We start from the raw sequence: 16312 nt of genomic DNA, 5'->3' as shown, positions 1-16312 counted from the left end.
ACGGCGTTGATTCTTTGCACTTCTGTTAACCTTGGCATGTTGTTGAACTGTCACTGTTCGATTGACGCAGATGCCAGGCAATCAAAAACCCTGCACTTTGATATCGTTCATAGTGCTGTTGCACGTGCAGTACGAGCATCTCCATGGCCCTTTTGTTAAGGCACATGGTGCGTTTTTCCGAATCGTACGTGTTTTCCGACAAATGGTTTGCATGTCCTTCTTGTAATCATTTTGATCCGGAAAATTTGTCACTGACACTATAACACATGATGCACCTCTTGGTACGCTATTTTTGTCTTTTTATGGCAACAAATATCCGCATTGCATTCCTTTTTTAAGAGTATATATTCACTCATTCGTGCCGAAAATAGCAAGATCTTTTATACAGCTTTGAGCTGCTGACGTATCCATATTTGACGCCATCCTTCAGAGTATAGCAATATACTTGATATAGATTAAGTTGAGGCCATATGCCAACATGGAGAATACAGCGAGATCCTGCATACAGGGTAAGCTTGAAGTATATCCATTAAAGACCCATCGTGTAAAGTACAGAGAGACCATTCATACATCGGTGCCGTGTCCACGTACAGCAAGGTCCTCCAAAAAGAGTATGTGGGGGCATTTCCACTTCAGACACCATCCTGTAAAGTACATGGTTCATACATGGTTCGTATTCCCTTCAGACGTCATGCTTCAGAAAACAGCAAGATCCTTCATACGGGTATCCACTTCTCTGGTGTAAGCAAAACACATATTCATATCAGGTTCCATTTAATTAGTTATTATTCTCACTGTGAGAATAGTTCATATTACAAAATTTCATATATAAGTTTATTGGTTTGAATTTTATATACTAACAGTAATTGTACTTTGCTTTAATGTCAGTACGTCTGCACTTTATTATCTACACTGACTATTCTCGCACTTCACAGTAGATCTGGTTGTACACTATCGCGTGCGCCTTGAATCATGCTGGACGGGCTACTAGGCCACTGGTGTAGATGTAGATTTGATGTAGTAGCATTCCATCATCTGCCTCACAGCGAGCAGTGCACCAGACCTTTGTGTTTGCCGAAGATCCAATCAAACCGTGTGGCATTTACATTGTTCGAGTGTAAAGCCTTTGTGCAAATATTCCTGGCCTTGAGGTCAGTGTCCCAATGTTTTGATTGGTGAATGGCATGGGCCCTCACTGTTGAATATACCAACTAACTGATTTGAAGTTGAAACAAACAGTTGACACGCCATAAAAAGACTTAAGTGGATTCTCATGCAAATTTAAAAGTGATTGTATTGTATTATTTTATCTGTGTACACATAGCAACACAATCAGCGCTGTTGTTCCAATATCAATACCTACACGTTTCCAGGAGACGTTTCCATGGAGAAGTGAATGTTTGTTCAATGGCTTACTGTGGAATTCAACCAGTTTGTATTTTAAATACCTAACCGAGTAAAATATGTTTCATATGTTAACTAAAATAGAAAAAGTATACGGAAAGTACCGGATGACCTTTGAGTTGACAATGATCCCGGTTGTGATAGTACTATGATTTGGTTCAATCGACTGAACCTAAAGATGGCTCAGTAATGTTAATTATGTCTTCTCTGTACTAAAGGCTTTTTTTATTAAAAGCGTAAAAGTATTCAATGATGCAACAATATACTATACTAGCCTTAAAGAATATGTATATTTTAAATCCACTATATCCACTTTAGAGTTGACGATGGTTTACTCGTATGTAAGGAGTGAGCTGGCAGTTCACATCCACCCTTATAATGTGTATATATTTCTGAGTGAATCCTACTTTTAACTTATCAACTTGTTACTTGTAGGTCAAACGGAAACAGTGGATTTTCAGGTAAGAAATAATATCGATGTATGCTTCGATGTATATTATTGTCATTAAAAAACACTCTCTATTTGGTACAACATATTCGTGATCCTGATCAGTTTCAGTTTGTTTTCGGCACACGTCTTTCTATCATGTTCAGTGGGGGAAATATCTGTGCTCTTTGCTGTCCACGGCATTCTATGGAAGTTGTGAGCACGGGCGTTGTCATGAAAGACCAAACGTCGACCCACACACCTTGCAAACGGGACAACAGAGGGTGTCAGTGTGTTTCCAGTAAATCAATTAAAACACAACTTTTGATTAGCAGAATCTTGACAGAAAGAACGGTCCATAGAGATTAGTCGACCTTCCTTGAAAGTGTCCAAAACAGGAATGCCTCCCTGCGGACGTCTGTAGCGCTATGGCAGGAGGCACGTGCAAACAAGAAGGTGTGATACGTTTCACTGACATAAACATTCTTGGACAGGATGTTTGTCGTCCACAGTTGTCGTTGTTCAAATACTTGATATTGACATTTATATTTCATGATCTTCTACTTTTTAGAGTATACTTCGTCCCAACTAAAACAGCGGGAAAAACAAACTGATGTTGGTATGTTTGGCGTCGTCCTTATACAAAACCATTTTGTGTGATTCTGATACAGATACCAAAAGACTTGCACCAACCATGGAGATGGCGTGAGCTACAGTTCAACTTCACAGGCACTGGCGGCCTGAACTTCAAATCGTCCGAGACTTGTGAATTTAATGAGAAGTCTAAGTCCATCTTCATACAGACTGACAAGGCAATGTATAAACCCGGGCAATCAGGTACTTACTTACACCATGTGAATATGTACTCACAATCAATTGCTGACTGTATATACAGCTGATCGTGATAGCATTTATAGCCATACCGAACGTTATTAATCTTGAATGGTTACATGTTATGACTTAATGGTTTGTTTTGCAGTAAAATTCCGGGTTGTGTCGGTCTATCCTAACCTGAAAGTGGTTCGGGAGCCCGTGGATATTGTCATATATGTGAGTCAACAATCGTTAACGCCACGGCGATATCATCATGATCACACCCAGAGCAGGGTTGCTGTACACACATGTGTACTTGTATGCGAGTTATTCATGTGAATAATTAACGATGAAACTATTTACAACAAATATAAACATGAACCTGATAATGAAACCAATACGTTGCGAATGAAGATATTCGATGTTATTTTGAAATCTGAAATATGACACAGTCTCTTTCCGAGTCACTAAACGCATATAGTTTTTTTTCAGGATTCAAACAAGAACCGTATCAAACAGTGGCTGGGAGCTACAGATCCTAGTGGTGTAGTTACTCGCGTCCTCACCACGTCATCGGAACCAGTTCTTGGGGACTGGACGATTGCGGTCACTCTTGATGTAAGTGCTGGTCCAGACTCAATTAATTATAGACCGCCGTCATAAAGCTGGAATATTGCTGAGTGCGGCATTTAAACAACAAACAATATCTGGAAGTATCACTTGGAGCCGTGATTGCGGATCACATCTATTATTATTGTTATTATTATTATTATTTACAGATTAAAATAAAAAATGCAGCAAAAAAGGTTTGGCTGATCCTGGCACAGTCAGGCTGGTTAGGCTCATCATCAGCTCGGGGCCCTTGCCCCCTCTACACGCAGCCCAGACAGCGAATGGAACTTCTCCCAGGAAGCGCTGCCTAGTCAAAACCACCCAGAATTTTTCGGAGAATGTGAAGATTTCCCAACACTGCAGCCTTCCGCATTACCCAGATTGTCAGAAAGGCTGTATTCCTGGTAGCAAACCCGGGTACTCTCCCAATGTCAGTCAACAGATTGGGAGGTACCGAACCTAAGGCACCGAAACAATGGGGAGTCGGACAACTTGGTACTTGGGATGCAAGCGTGACATTTCGAAAGCGAGGTCCGCATATTTGCCATGTTTTTCCTCAATCTTGTCAATCACAATAGTGTCAGAGAGAACAGAAAATTCAATGATATGAATGATTTCATTGGATTTATCAAAAAAGACAAGATCAGGTTTGTTGGCCTGGATACGTATGAGGCTGTAAATAGGCCTATTCCGAAGAATTTTGAATATATCATTTTCATGACGCCCTGTACATATCCGGGGTCGTACCATGGGTGGAGCTCTAGTGTCAAAACCACAAGCATGGCGAAGACGGTAATAAAAGGATCGAGCTACGCCATCATGTCGTTTAAGATACTGTGTTTGTGCCAAAGCTGGGCATCCACTGACAACGTGTTGGTCAGTCCCAATAAATTCATTACATAATGTACATTTTGTATTTACATTTTGATGCAAAATCACACATTGACGGTTTCGAGCGGGAAGTGACTGGTCCTGAGCAGCAAACAGATAGCCTTCTGTTTCACTTTTCAGGCCAGACGACTTCATCCAAGCGAAGGACTCTGCAGGATTGCTGATCTTCTCAACACTCTGCACATAGACTCGATGCAGATGCATCTCCTTTAAAAACTGAGTCTGGGCCGACTTGATATGGCACTTCGCTTGGTTGACACTTATTTCTGTACCGTCCAGCAGTACAGAACCATCAACAAAATTAACACCGACATTGAGATTATGTCCCACAACCCTGGCTCGTTTTGGAAAACTGTGGAATTAGTAGTAGTAGTAGTAGTAGTAGTAGTAGTAGTAGTAGTAGTGTTGTTGTTGTTGTTGTTGTTGTTGTTGTTGTTGTTGTTGTTACTAAGTTTCCTAATGTTTCAGAGATACAAAGAAATAAAAACTTTCACCATTGCCGAATATGGTAAGACGGATTATGTTTATCATTATTAGTTTTGTAGTATCACTTGGTGTATTCTCTGTGAAAATATCAAGACCATTTTCAAAGCAATGTCTGTAAGCAAACGGGGGCGGTCGGGGAGCGTAGTGGTTAAAGCGTTCGCTCGTCACGCCGAAGATCCGGGTGTGAAGCCCATTTCTGGTGTTCCCTGCCGTGATATTGCTGGAATATTGCTAAAAGCAGCGTAAAACCATACTCACTCACAAATGGATATATTCAAGTCTAAACGAAACTTATCAATCTTGCCCAAGATGTCTCCTATTGATTGACATAGTTCGATTATCACCAGTTCCGACAATAGTGTATATAGTCAAGTTCTTACCCCTTCTTCTTGCAAAATATTAAATATGTCATAACGCATGAAATATGACTTTCAAGATATCACTAAACTCAGACCATGACAACTGTTGTTGTCCTCAAAATATTCTTGTGCGGTCTACCGAGGCAATGTCACAATGTTTTATGAATATGTTATGAATAAGACATACATTCTTTAAGGTTTCATAGGATATATAATACATAGACTTTTGTCTTCAGTGTTGCCCAAATTTGAGGTGGAGACCGTACTGCCATCGTACCTGACCTTGAACATGACGTCTGTGTCGGCCGCTGTCACTGCCAAGTAGGTTCCCCTCACATACAATTTTCATCACGAGCGTTTGAAATACATCAGTGAATCCACACATTTCTCTATGGTTCCAACAATTATTCGTGAGTGATTTCCTTGATAATAAGCTTGCTTCTCTAAGGACAAGTACTTAGACAGTGTCGCAAATAACTGCAAACATAACTGGAGCGTAATCATTTATACACTCATCTTCAACACATTGAATCTCAAGTCATATACAGTATTTGGCACATAGCTGAAATATGTGATTCTTAAACTATGTTGCCATTTCATTTATTCAAAGATACACACACGGCAAAGGTGTGGGAGGAACAGCCAATATCCGTGTTCGTTTCTTCTACTACTATGGGTCATATAGCTCCAAGAAAAACCCATCAATTCAGAAAAAAGTAACGGTGAGTTTTCAGCGATACTTTGGAATAAGATTTCTTCACGCGTCTTCCTGATACATTGTACTTCATCATTGATGCTTAAATACCCACTGACAATTATATAGGTTAATTTATTTGTTTATGATGATCGTCATCCTTATTACTGATACTATGCTAGATGACATGGGTCATATTTAGTGTCTCCCGACGGAATGAGCCATGACAACCATCATTCTGTAATACGCTGCATATTATTCTAACATACAACTTACGCTTTCAGGTTGTTGATGGCAATGGTGACGTTGAATTCTCTCTTGATGAGTTGCGTGCCTTGGCCCATGAAGGAGACACCTATTCCAGCAAACCTTTGCTCGCAAACGACACCAACCTGCGGTATCGCCAAATTGTAGTGGAAGCTAATGTCACAGAAACACTAACAGGAAAGACGCTTCCTGCCAAGACGACAACCAAGACATTTCATGAAAATAGCAATAAACTCATATTTATGGATGTTTGTCCCAATGTCTTTAAGCCAGGCCTGACATACCTGTGTGCGGTGAGCAAAGTCTGAAGGATGCAATATGATTAATATGTGTACGATGATTAAAATGTCAAGTGTAATCTGTTGATTACAGGGCGGCACTTCCTTACGATTTATTAACCTATCCCTCTCTAATAGGCTTATTACGGTAGTTTGATAACCTCTTTCTTTTCTTGTAAGTCTGTATAAACATCTGTCTTAAATATAGACAATAACATGTCTACCTGAATTAGTTTTTCGAATCAATGGTTCACGATCCTTGGATTCGAACCCACATGCCGCATGGCATTTCGTTGAGATTCCGAACTCTATACATGTATTATGTCATAGGTTGGAAATGTAATTGATTCTTGGAATATGTACACAAAAATAGTTTTTTTATACTTGTAAATTGATCCCAAAGTGTAAGAATTGGGCGGGGGTCGGGTAGCCTTGTCACGCCGAAGACCCGGGTTCGGTTCCCGACATGGGTACAATTTGTGAAGCCCATTTCTGGTGTCCCCGGCCGTGATATTGCTGGAATATTGCTAAAAGCGGCGTAAAACCATACTCACTCTGTGCGCGGGGGGGGGGGGGGGGGGGGGGGGGAATAACATTTGACGTACCAGTGTAGAGTGAGTAACATTTGACGTACCAGTGTATAGTCTGTAACATTTGACGTACCAGTGTATAGTGAGAAACATTTGACGTACCAGTGTATAGTGAGTAACATTTGACGTACCAGTGTATAGTGAGTAACATTTGACGTACCAGTGTATAGTGAGTAACATTTGACGTACCAGTGTATAGTGAGTAACATTTGACGTACCAGTGTATAGTGAGTAACATCTGACGTACCAGTGTATAGTGAGTAACATTTGACGTACCAGTGTATAGTGAGTAACATCTGACGTACCAGTGTATAGTGAGTAACATTTGACGTACCAGTGTATAGTGAGTAACATTTGACGTACCAGTGTATAGTGAGTAACATTTGACGTACAACTGTGTGTGTGTGTGTGTGTGGGGGGGGGGGGGGGGGGGGGGTGTGTTACATTTGAGGTACTCGTGCATATTAAGTAACATTTAACATGTATTGTGTATAAATCTGGCATATCAGTTAGTGAGTTACATCTGTCGTACACAGGTATAGTAACATTTGACGTACCAGTGTATAGAGAGTAACATTTGATGTGCAAGTGTAAAGTGTGTAACATTTGACGTACCAGTGTATAGAGAGTAACATTTGATGTACAAGTGTAAAGTGTGTAACATTTGACGTACCAGTGTATAGTGAATAACATTTGACGTACCATTGTATAGCGCGATATCTGACGTACCAGTGTATAGCGAGTAATATTTGACGTACCAGTGTATAGTGAGTAACATCTGACGTACCAGTGTAAAGTGAGACGATTTTACTTTGTAAGTATCATTTAACTTAGTGAGTAAGATTTAACTTAGTGTATTGTGAGTAAGGTGACCAAAATCCGATGTGTTTCTATTCGGGGAGTAACATCTGGCTGCGTGACGTCGAACTCAGTATCGAACTCACTATAACTCAGAAAGCTGGTACATATCTGTCTAATCACCTTTCCCCTCAGTTTCCTCCATTCCTATTGTTATTGACAATGATATAGTTTGAAAGGCAAATGCATGGTTGAAAGAAAATGCTCTATTCATTCTTTCATGCTGGCACTATCGATTCTCTCTCGAAACTTTATTTGAAAGCATTTAACAACAATCCAAATAAATAATCATATTAAACATTACAATGACAAATTCATGAAAGAAAGTTTAAAATAATATGAGGTTATCCAAAACATTTCATGTGCAGAAAAGAATTATATTCAATTTTAGCGGAATGAGACGGATTTGCTTACAAGAAGCACTCCCTCGCCTTGCTGCTTGATCGATATTGTAGTTTAAGGCATGACTGTTTCTTGCAAAAGTGTAAATCCATGCTTGCGCCATCGTGGGTCAAAACATTGTATCGACCAATGTTTTGAGGATATTGTTTTCTGTTACAGTTACAAGTAAGCCAGCAGGACGACAGACTTGTGTCGCCATCTGATCTGGAAGACGTTAATATAACAATCACCTATCAAGTGCTCCTGCCAACCACACCGGCTCCACCTACCACCACAACCACCACTACCACCAGGCCCAAACCTACACCAGACATGGTGCTGGAAGGTAATGGAACGACGGGTTCAGGACGCCCTCTACCACCCATCACTATGGTTGACCCAGACTTCACACATGGCCTGCCTGGTTATTACCCCCGCTACAAGGCAGTTGTGCTCTCCACCAACCTGGTCAAGTTTAACCCCAAAACCGGCCTCGCTGAAATTAAGGCGAACATACCAACTGATGCGGAAAGCATTACTTTGAAGGTAAACAAAAAAATTGGTTATTGCTTCGCCAGAGAGTATTAGTGTCAAAGCTTTAAGATTTGTATTGAATATCAGTCATGTTAAACATATCGTACACAAACAAAAACTGTAGGTCGATTGTCGTTAGCTGTTGAATTAACACTCTTCTCCAAATTTCTTTTGTTTTGCTTGATGTTAAATTTAACGCCACACTCATCAAGAATCCAGCCATATGACAACGGCCTGTAAATAATCAAGCCTGGACCATCAATGAGACTCGTTCTACATGCGCCAACCAACTCAGCGAGCCTGACCACTCGATCCCGTTAGTCGCCTCTTTACACCAAGCATGGGTTACAGAAGATCAATGCTAAAGTTCACGAGGATCTCCAAACTATTTTAACTAGCCATATCAATGTTATGTATGTTCATGACTACAACAATTATATTTTTAAGCGCTTCAGTCTTCTTTGTTGCAAAATTATTTTATGAATGCATGTTCAGATCATCCTTTGGCAAAGTATACTCACAACTCATAAAGTGACGGATTATCGTATTTGTTATTCCTCAAAACGTTTTGCTATTTATACAATTCTTACTAGTTTACAAATCACTTTGTCTTTAAAAGGATCAGATTACTTTCTCTCTAAGAAAGTTACGCATGACATCTTATATTAATATTACTCAATAATTATAATGTAATTAAGTAAGAACATTTCATTATATTTCAGCCATGATGAATATATGTTTAGGACACAATCGATACTTATTATGTGAAGACTTTATGACGTTGATGACAGCGGTCTAATTTCAACTGGGACTGTTTTTGTAACTTGGAATCTCATTAAAATTAACTATTTGACAAATTAAATGGCGAGGGATGCTTGAAGTAAATTTGCCAAAATAAGCTCATTTGCTCAAGCGTTACCTACTACTTTATGCACTCATCGACCTTGAACAGCTTGTCGAGATAAGCGGTGAGCCTGCCCAGTGGCATCTTGTGAAACATGCACGATATCGCACTTGGTCGAGCTTGCGGATATATTTTATATGTCCTCGTTTCTAGGTGTCATCGTGACAATGTCACAGTGACCTCTTGCCGTTGTAAATTGTACATGTTCGGACATGCTCGGCCTCCCTTGATTGTACTCCACGGCAACTACATGTATTAACGTCTGACTGATCTAATATAATAAGTTTCCTAATTATGCCTTTAAATGTATAGCCAGGCAATAGACAGTAAGGACAGAAGCCATATCCTGTCTGTAGCTCCAGACAAAGATGCAGCATAATAAATGTAAAGCATCTTATTGTGGCCTGGAAAATAGGCTTCATACAGGAACTCCTTATCTACGGGAGTGCATTAGAACCCTTGATTACTAGTTTTCAATTGTTTTCTCTTTTCTAACATAATTATCCAACTTTATATTCGTGTTTTTACCTACTGATGGTTTCCAAAATCTAAAAGTTATATGAGAGTCTACATTGACATAAAAAGTTGTACTGCTACGATTAATCAGCCTTGGTTTTGATAGTACCTATTATCCTGATATCTTATCATCACTTGTTCTCTGTGACATTGGTGTGCTCGTTTCGGATGAAGGGAATACATAATAAGCGTAATTTGTTTAATGGTTTTAGTAATCATAGTCATCATTATTAAAGCAATTTAAAAGTAATGCTTACTTGACCGTAAGCCGTGTGCTAGAGAATGTGATAGTTGACTCATTGACTAAAGTACTGAAATGTGCTGAAATACCTCGTTATATTAGACCACAGCGAAGGTGCAGTCGAAACACATATCGATCACAAACGCGTTGTGTCACTGCACGCTAGCCACGGAACCGGTTTAGATCGAGAGAGCAGGACCACATTCAGTTTTGTGCATATATAATGAATCACAAGTTGCTAGCAACTGGGCAGGCTCTCCTCTGTGTCTCCTTCTTGAACGAGGACGCATTAAATACCTCGACAAGCAGGTCAAGATGAGCACAGAGAGTAAGGTATTCAAGTGTACGTCTCTCTCCTTGCTGCCCATGCGGAGCTTCACTTGTTTGGCACACAACCCCGAAGTGTCCCTCACTGATTAATTTGCCAAGTAGTTAGTATTTATCAGATCCCCATTTGAAAAAAGTAGTTCCAGTTGAAATCTTCTTTTGAATTGTAATATTGAAAAAGCACTATTTTACTTTAAAGAACTGTGTATTTGCTATGTTTCATTTCACTCTTGAATAATGAGTTTATTCTTTATGTGATTTAAATTGAAAGATTTTTTGTTAACTTTGATTGTGTCTACTTTTAAACGATAATATTACTTATTTCTGCAACAATTTGTAAAAGGTGATCTGTGTCTGGGGAACTCACTGATTCATTGAATACGTGTGTATGAAATGAATTTGCAACCATATGATTCCTACCATGTTTAAAATGTGTGCCGAAAAAGATACCCTGCGGCAGTTATGTATTGTGCGAAAGTTTTTTCCAAGTTTTGAAAGTTTTAAGTTAAATCATATTTTCAAAAATATATCCATTTTAACCGCTAAGTACCAGAACAGATCATAATAGCACTGAAAATATTTTCAATTGAAAATCAATGATATGCTAAAACCATCTGAGAGGAATGGCTGTTTTTTTCTGCTCCTGGGTACCCAATGTGAATGTGTTTAGGTCTTTAAGTAGTCATTGATGCCCAGGCCATTCGTTCTGTAAAATAACATAGTATTTAGTATAACGTTAAAAGACATGTAGTCAGCTAGTTAATTGGTCTGATGTGTCTTCTTTCAGGCTGAAGGTTTTAACACCCAGGCATATAAATATGCCAGCAAGAGTCATTCCCCCACTGATAGTTATATTCAGCTCACTGTGCCAAATGCCGAAACTCGGGTAGGTGGTAACGGTAACCAGAGACCAGAAAATCTATTTTGTGGTCTCTGCGGTAACCACACACGTCAATACAACAAGTAAGCGCTGATAATTGCATTTCATTTTCTATTTAAATGGTTCAATTTATTTTGCACTCACTATATTGGTATATTGTATTCATTCAACGATTGCGATTCAATAAATCTCTCATATATTTGATTGATGTCTATATATCTTGTGTTCTAAACAACGTGCCAATGACATTTCAGAAGGAAGTGACCTTATAACCATATCTCTTTATCTTATCAGGTCGGTGACAGCATGGAATTCCAGTTAAGATCCACACAACCAATATCTGCCTTTACCTACCAGGTATATAACTTAACCCATATCTGCCTTTACCAACCAGGTATATAACTTAACCCATATCTGCCTTTACCAACCAGGTATATAACTTAACCCATATCTGCCTTTACCTACCAGGTATATAACTTAACCCATATCTGCCTTTACCAACCAGGTATATAACTTAACCCATATCTGCCTTTACCTACCAGTTATATAATTCAACCCATATCTGCCTTTACCTACCCGGTATATAACTTAACCCATATCTGCCTTTACCAACCAGGTATATAACGTAACCCATATCTGCCTTTACCTACCAGGTATATAACTTAACCCATATCTGCCTTTACCAACCAGGTATATAACTTAACCCATATCTGCCTTTACCAACCAGGTATATAACTTAACCCATATCTGCCTTTACCAACCAGGTATATACCTTAACCCATATCTGCCTTTACCAACCAGGTATATAACTTAACCCATATCTGCCTTTACCTACCAGTTATATAATTCAACCCATATCTGCCTTTACCTACCCGGTATATAACTTAACCCATATCTGCCTTTACCAACCAGGTATATAACGTAACCCATATCTGCCTTTACCAACCAGGTATATAACTTAACCCATATCTGCCTTTACCAACCAGGTATATAACTTAACCCATATCTGCCTTTACCTACCAGGTATATAACTTAACCCATATCTGCCTTTACCTACCCGGTATATAACCTAACCCATATCTGCCTTTACCAACCAGGTATATAACTTAACCCATATCTGCCTTTACCTACCAGGTATATAACCTAACCCATATCTGCCTTTACCAACCAGGTATATAACTTAACCCATATCTGCCTTTACCTACCAGGTATATAACTCTAACCCAAATTTGCCTTTAGCCTCCAGGTATTTCACTAAACCCATCCCTGACCTTCCCTGGCAGTTATATCGCTACACCCATACTTGACCTTACATACCAGGTACATCATTAAACCCACGCCTTCTTTAACCTACCAGTTAATATCACTAACCCATAACTATTTTTGCCTAGCAGGTATATGACTAGCTCATATCTACCTTTATCTACCATTAAACCCATACCTGGTTTTACCAACTATATGTCTCTAACCCATATCCGTCTTAACTTTCAACGCATATCTGCCTTTATCTAGCATTAAACCCATACCTGGTTTTACCAACTATATGTCTCTAACCCATATCCGTCTTAACCTTCAACGCATATCTGCCTTTATCTGCAAGGTATATAACTTAACCTTTATCTGCCTTTACCTACCAGGTATATCACTAACCCATATCTACCTTTTCCTCGCACACATCACTTAACGCATATCTTCCTTTACCTACCAGGTACATCATTTAACACATGTCTGCCTTTACCTACCAGATACATGTTTATCACTTAACGCGTATTTTCCTTTACCTACCAGGTATATATCTAACCCATATCTGTCTTATTACCCACGTAAGATACAGGCGGGAAGATACTAAACCCCGAATGTGAACAATAACAAGCTCTGTTGATGATCTCAAACGGAAAACGTTGTGAGTAGATCACAACTGTCTTTTCTTCTTTCAATGGTGACCTTGCCCTTTGTTCGAAGCTGTCACTGACAAGTAAGCAGATTTGAGTTTGTTGATTTTTATGTCTTCAGTATAGGGTCGTACAGTTAACGTCTTTGGCGAGCAATCTGATTTCCTTCATCCAAATGGTACGGCCAGGATGTAAATTCAAGGAAACGGAACTATACTGACTCGCTTTGAAAACGCACCAACATGGATCCATGAAAATATCACGATAGTTGGCAAAGAACAAACGAAAATACACCATGTTAGGACTCAAGGAAGCTCCAAAACTGTTCTCAAGTTTGACAGTCGTTGTGAGTCGTCACCAAAACGCAGTAGAGAACAGTACTCAAAAACACGATTTTACATAGCACGAAAAATACGAAACGTCGTTACCTTTTCGTGGAGAAATGGGGTATAAAGGGATGGCATTCAAAGGCTTCCCGCTTAATCGATGTAGCCGCGGAATAGCACTGAGGACGCAATGCCGAGATTGACACTTGAGGCACGGGAACGTGTCGTCACCCTTTCCTTAACCCGATTCTGACGATAAGGCACAGAAATGCACGTCTACACGGCACAGCCAACGGATTTTTCGACGCTGGCATGGCGGTTTTTTTTCTGACGAATCTAGATTTCACCTCAGGAACGCCGACGGACGTATACGGGTACGGCGTCGCCATGGTAAACGTTGTCACGATGATCATTCAGACTGATGATCGATGAGGCGGCGGAAGTGTGATGGTTTGATGAGATCCATGTATGCATAGGTCGTGTTAATGCAGCTTACTACAAGAACGCCATTTTTAAAACGTCACGTTGTCCTCTGTTTCCGTCAACACCAAGAAATGAATACTTTCCAACAGGACGCCGGAGCACATACAGCACGTGCTTCTATGAACTTCCTGCCATAGAAAGACGTACCTTGGCCTGCACTATCTCCCGATCTACCTGGGACAGCGCGTTGCACATCAACGTTAGAGAGCTCGCACTTGTCCTGCAACGTGAGTGGCGTAAGACCACAAGCTGTTATCAAGACTGATAGTGCCCATTAGAAGGCGTTGTGGGGCATGCATTGCTACCAGGGATGGTCATACCCGGTACTGACTTTGTCTTTGGACCCCTTGTGTGTTCCATTTCCTCTACATTAAAATTGTATACTTTCCAATGACACTTTTCATTACTAATGAGCTATGCTATCTAAGTGTGATTGCACTGCACAACCAACCCCATATAAAATTTGTTTATCGTCTATTTCACTTTTTACCGCTGGTGCGTTTTCAATGCGTTTCAGTATATTTTAATTGCACAGCCGCGACACCGTCGGTACGAGTGACTTTGTGTTGGTCCGAAATTCAAGGCGCGGCGTTAATTGACTTTTTATGTTTACTTACAGTTGTCCTGCGTACTAACAATATTTGAATTACCATAAGTTGAAGAAATGCTTAAAAATATATCTATAGCGTTGTTGCTTTCATATTTGCACAAACAACAGCAGGAACATGTTGTTAATGCGTATGCAAAGAAATGTCAACAATGCCCATATTTGGGCATATATCAATATTCATGAGCAAGCAGATTTGCAACCGGTTTCAGTTTGGTGTGTTAACGAACGAAATTTGTTTCACTTGGTCAGATACCCTTGAAAGTCCACTAGTTTCGTGAAATATGGTATCAAACGAGAATGAGTGTTGTATTCTCTGTTTTCCTAAGAGGTATATCACCGAAACCATATCTGCCTTTACCTACGAGGATAGACCCATATATTCGGTCATCAAATTGGCTGTTTCAAGTAGAGTTCAATTGATTCCTCTGAAGAATCGAGACTTACCGAAATACAAGATAGAATTTGCGTGTCAAAGATCTTGTGGATAACCGAATAACCACGAAAGAAAATATTCTGAAGCTCTTCTTTTGTAAGTAACTAGAGATGTCGTAACTAAATATTCAAGGTATGTGTGAGGATAAATTGTGGGAAGAAGACAGAATCGACTGAGAGGGTGTATATCAAGCTTGGTGACAACAGAAAGCTTACCGTTTAGCAGACTGTGATGTCATATATTTTGCGACACAATGACCGATGTGACGTCATAATAGTGACGTTTGGTGTATGAGAAAACCGTACAAGGCTTGCTTAGTTTTCTTTAAGGGTGCCCACTACATGTTGGCTAACTGAGTTGCTGTGCTACATGCTTTCAATGCCTGCCATATGTTCTAGTGAAGTATTACTGTGTTAAAAAGACATATTCAGGTCCATATTATGCTCAAGGGGTGTTGTCGTCGTTTCCTCAATTCAGATCGGCAACACGCTCCAAACAGTGGACTCGGCCCATGAAGCTTCACACGAGCGTATAGTAGTACATTTACTGACACCAAAGAGTTCGTGTATTTTTCCATGGTTTTGTGTTTTCAATGTAGAGTCAAGGTTACCTGTGGATTTAACCGCGTAAAATTTAACTTTTGAAACCAGGTAACCTAGCTCAACTTTGAAAACACAGTATGTTTATTCCCTAATTAACATATTTACCTCTAAAGCCGTCTGTTCATAGTTTATATAATTTGCAGTGAACAAGCAATATAACATCAAACGGCCGTTTTCATGTGTTAGTATAAACACTGATACTGTGTCCATAAAATATACAATATCTAATTGAATAACACACGACTCATACCTATGCATGTGTTGCAGGTGTTGTCTAGAGGCCGCACTGTTGCTGTACAGGATGCATCTGTCCCTACTCCATCATCAAGCAACATCTTCGCTATACGTATGACAGCCGAGATGGCCCCTAACCCTCAGATTGTTGTGTACTATAAGCATGCTGATGGTGAAATTGTTGCTGATGCTATATCCATTAAAGTGGATGGAACATTTGATAACAATGTAAGATGACGGTTTTTCTCTAGTTTGCAGTGTTTCTTATTT

The 16312-nt window shown here is 39.7% G+C and overlaps 1 protein-coding gene across 1 annotated transcript in view; it reads left to right on the top strand.

Annotated features, from left to right (window-relative positions):
• LOC139449649 (CD109 antigen-like) overlaps nt 1-16312 on the top strand; it is a 63045-nt gene that overhangs the window by 14047 nt on the left and 32686 nt on the right. Inside the window, exons 4-15 of the mRNA XM_071231127.1 lie at nt 1840-1865; nt 2503-2668; nt 2811-2881; nt 3137-3262; nt 4616-4655; nt 5229-5313; nt 5603-5714; nt 5971-6246; nt 8241-8606; nt 11370-11468; nt 11757-11819; nt 16076-16270. Coding sequence (XP_071087228.1) covers nt 1840-1865; nt 2503-2668; nt 2811-2881; nt 3137-3262; nt 4616-4655; nt 5229-5313; nt 5603-5714; nt 5971-6246; nt 8241-8606; nt 11370-11468; nt 11757-11819; nt 16076-16270 — 1625 coding nt within the window. The remainder of the gene's footprint in view (nt 1-1839; nt 1866-2502; nt 2669-2810; nt 2882-3136; nt 3263-4615; nt 4656-5228; nt 5314-5602; nt 5715-5970; nt 6247-8240; nt 8607-11369; nt 11469-11756; nt 11820-16075; nt 16271-16312) is intronic.

This window comes from Haliotis cracherodii, unplaced genomic scaffold, assembly GCF_022045235.1.
Source record: "Haliotis cracherodii isolate W230 unplaced genomic scaffold, xgHalCrac1.p SCAF_8, whole genome shotgun sequence".
In the NCBI taxonomy this organism is placed as follows: domain Eukaryota; kingdom Metazoa; phylum Mollusca; class Gastropoda; order Lepetellida; family Haliotidae; genus Haliotis; species Haliotis cracherodii.
Note: the sequence above shows the minus strand (reverse complement) of the source record. Positions and strands in the feature narration are given on the sequence as shown.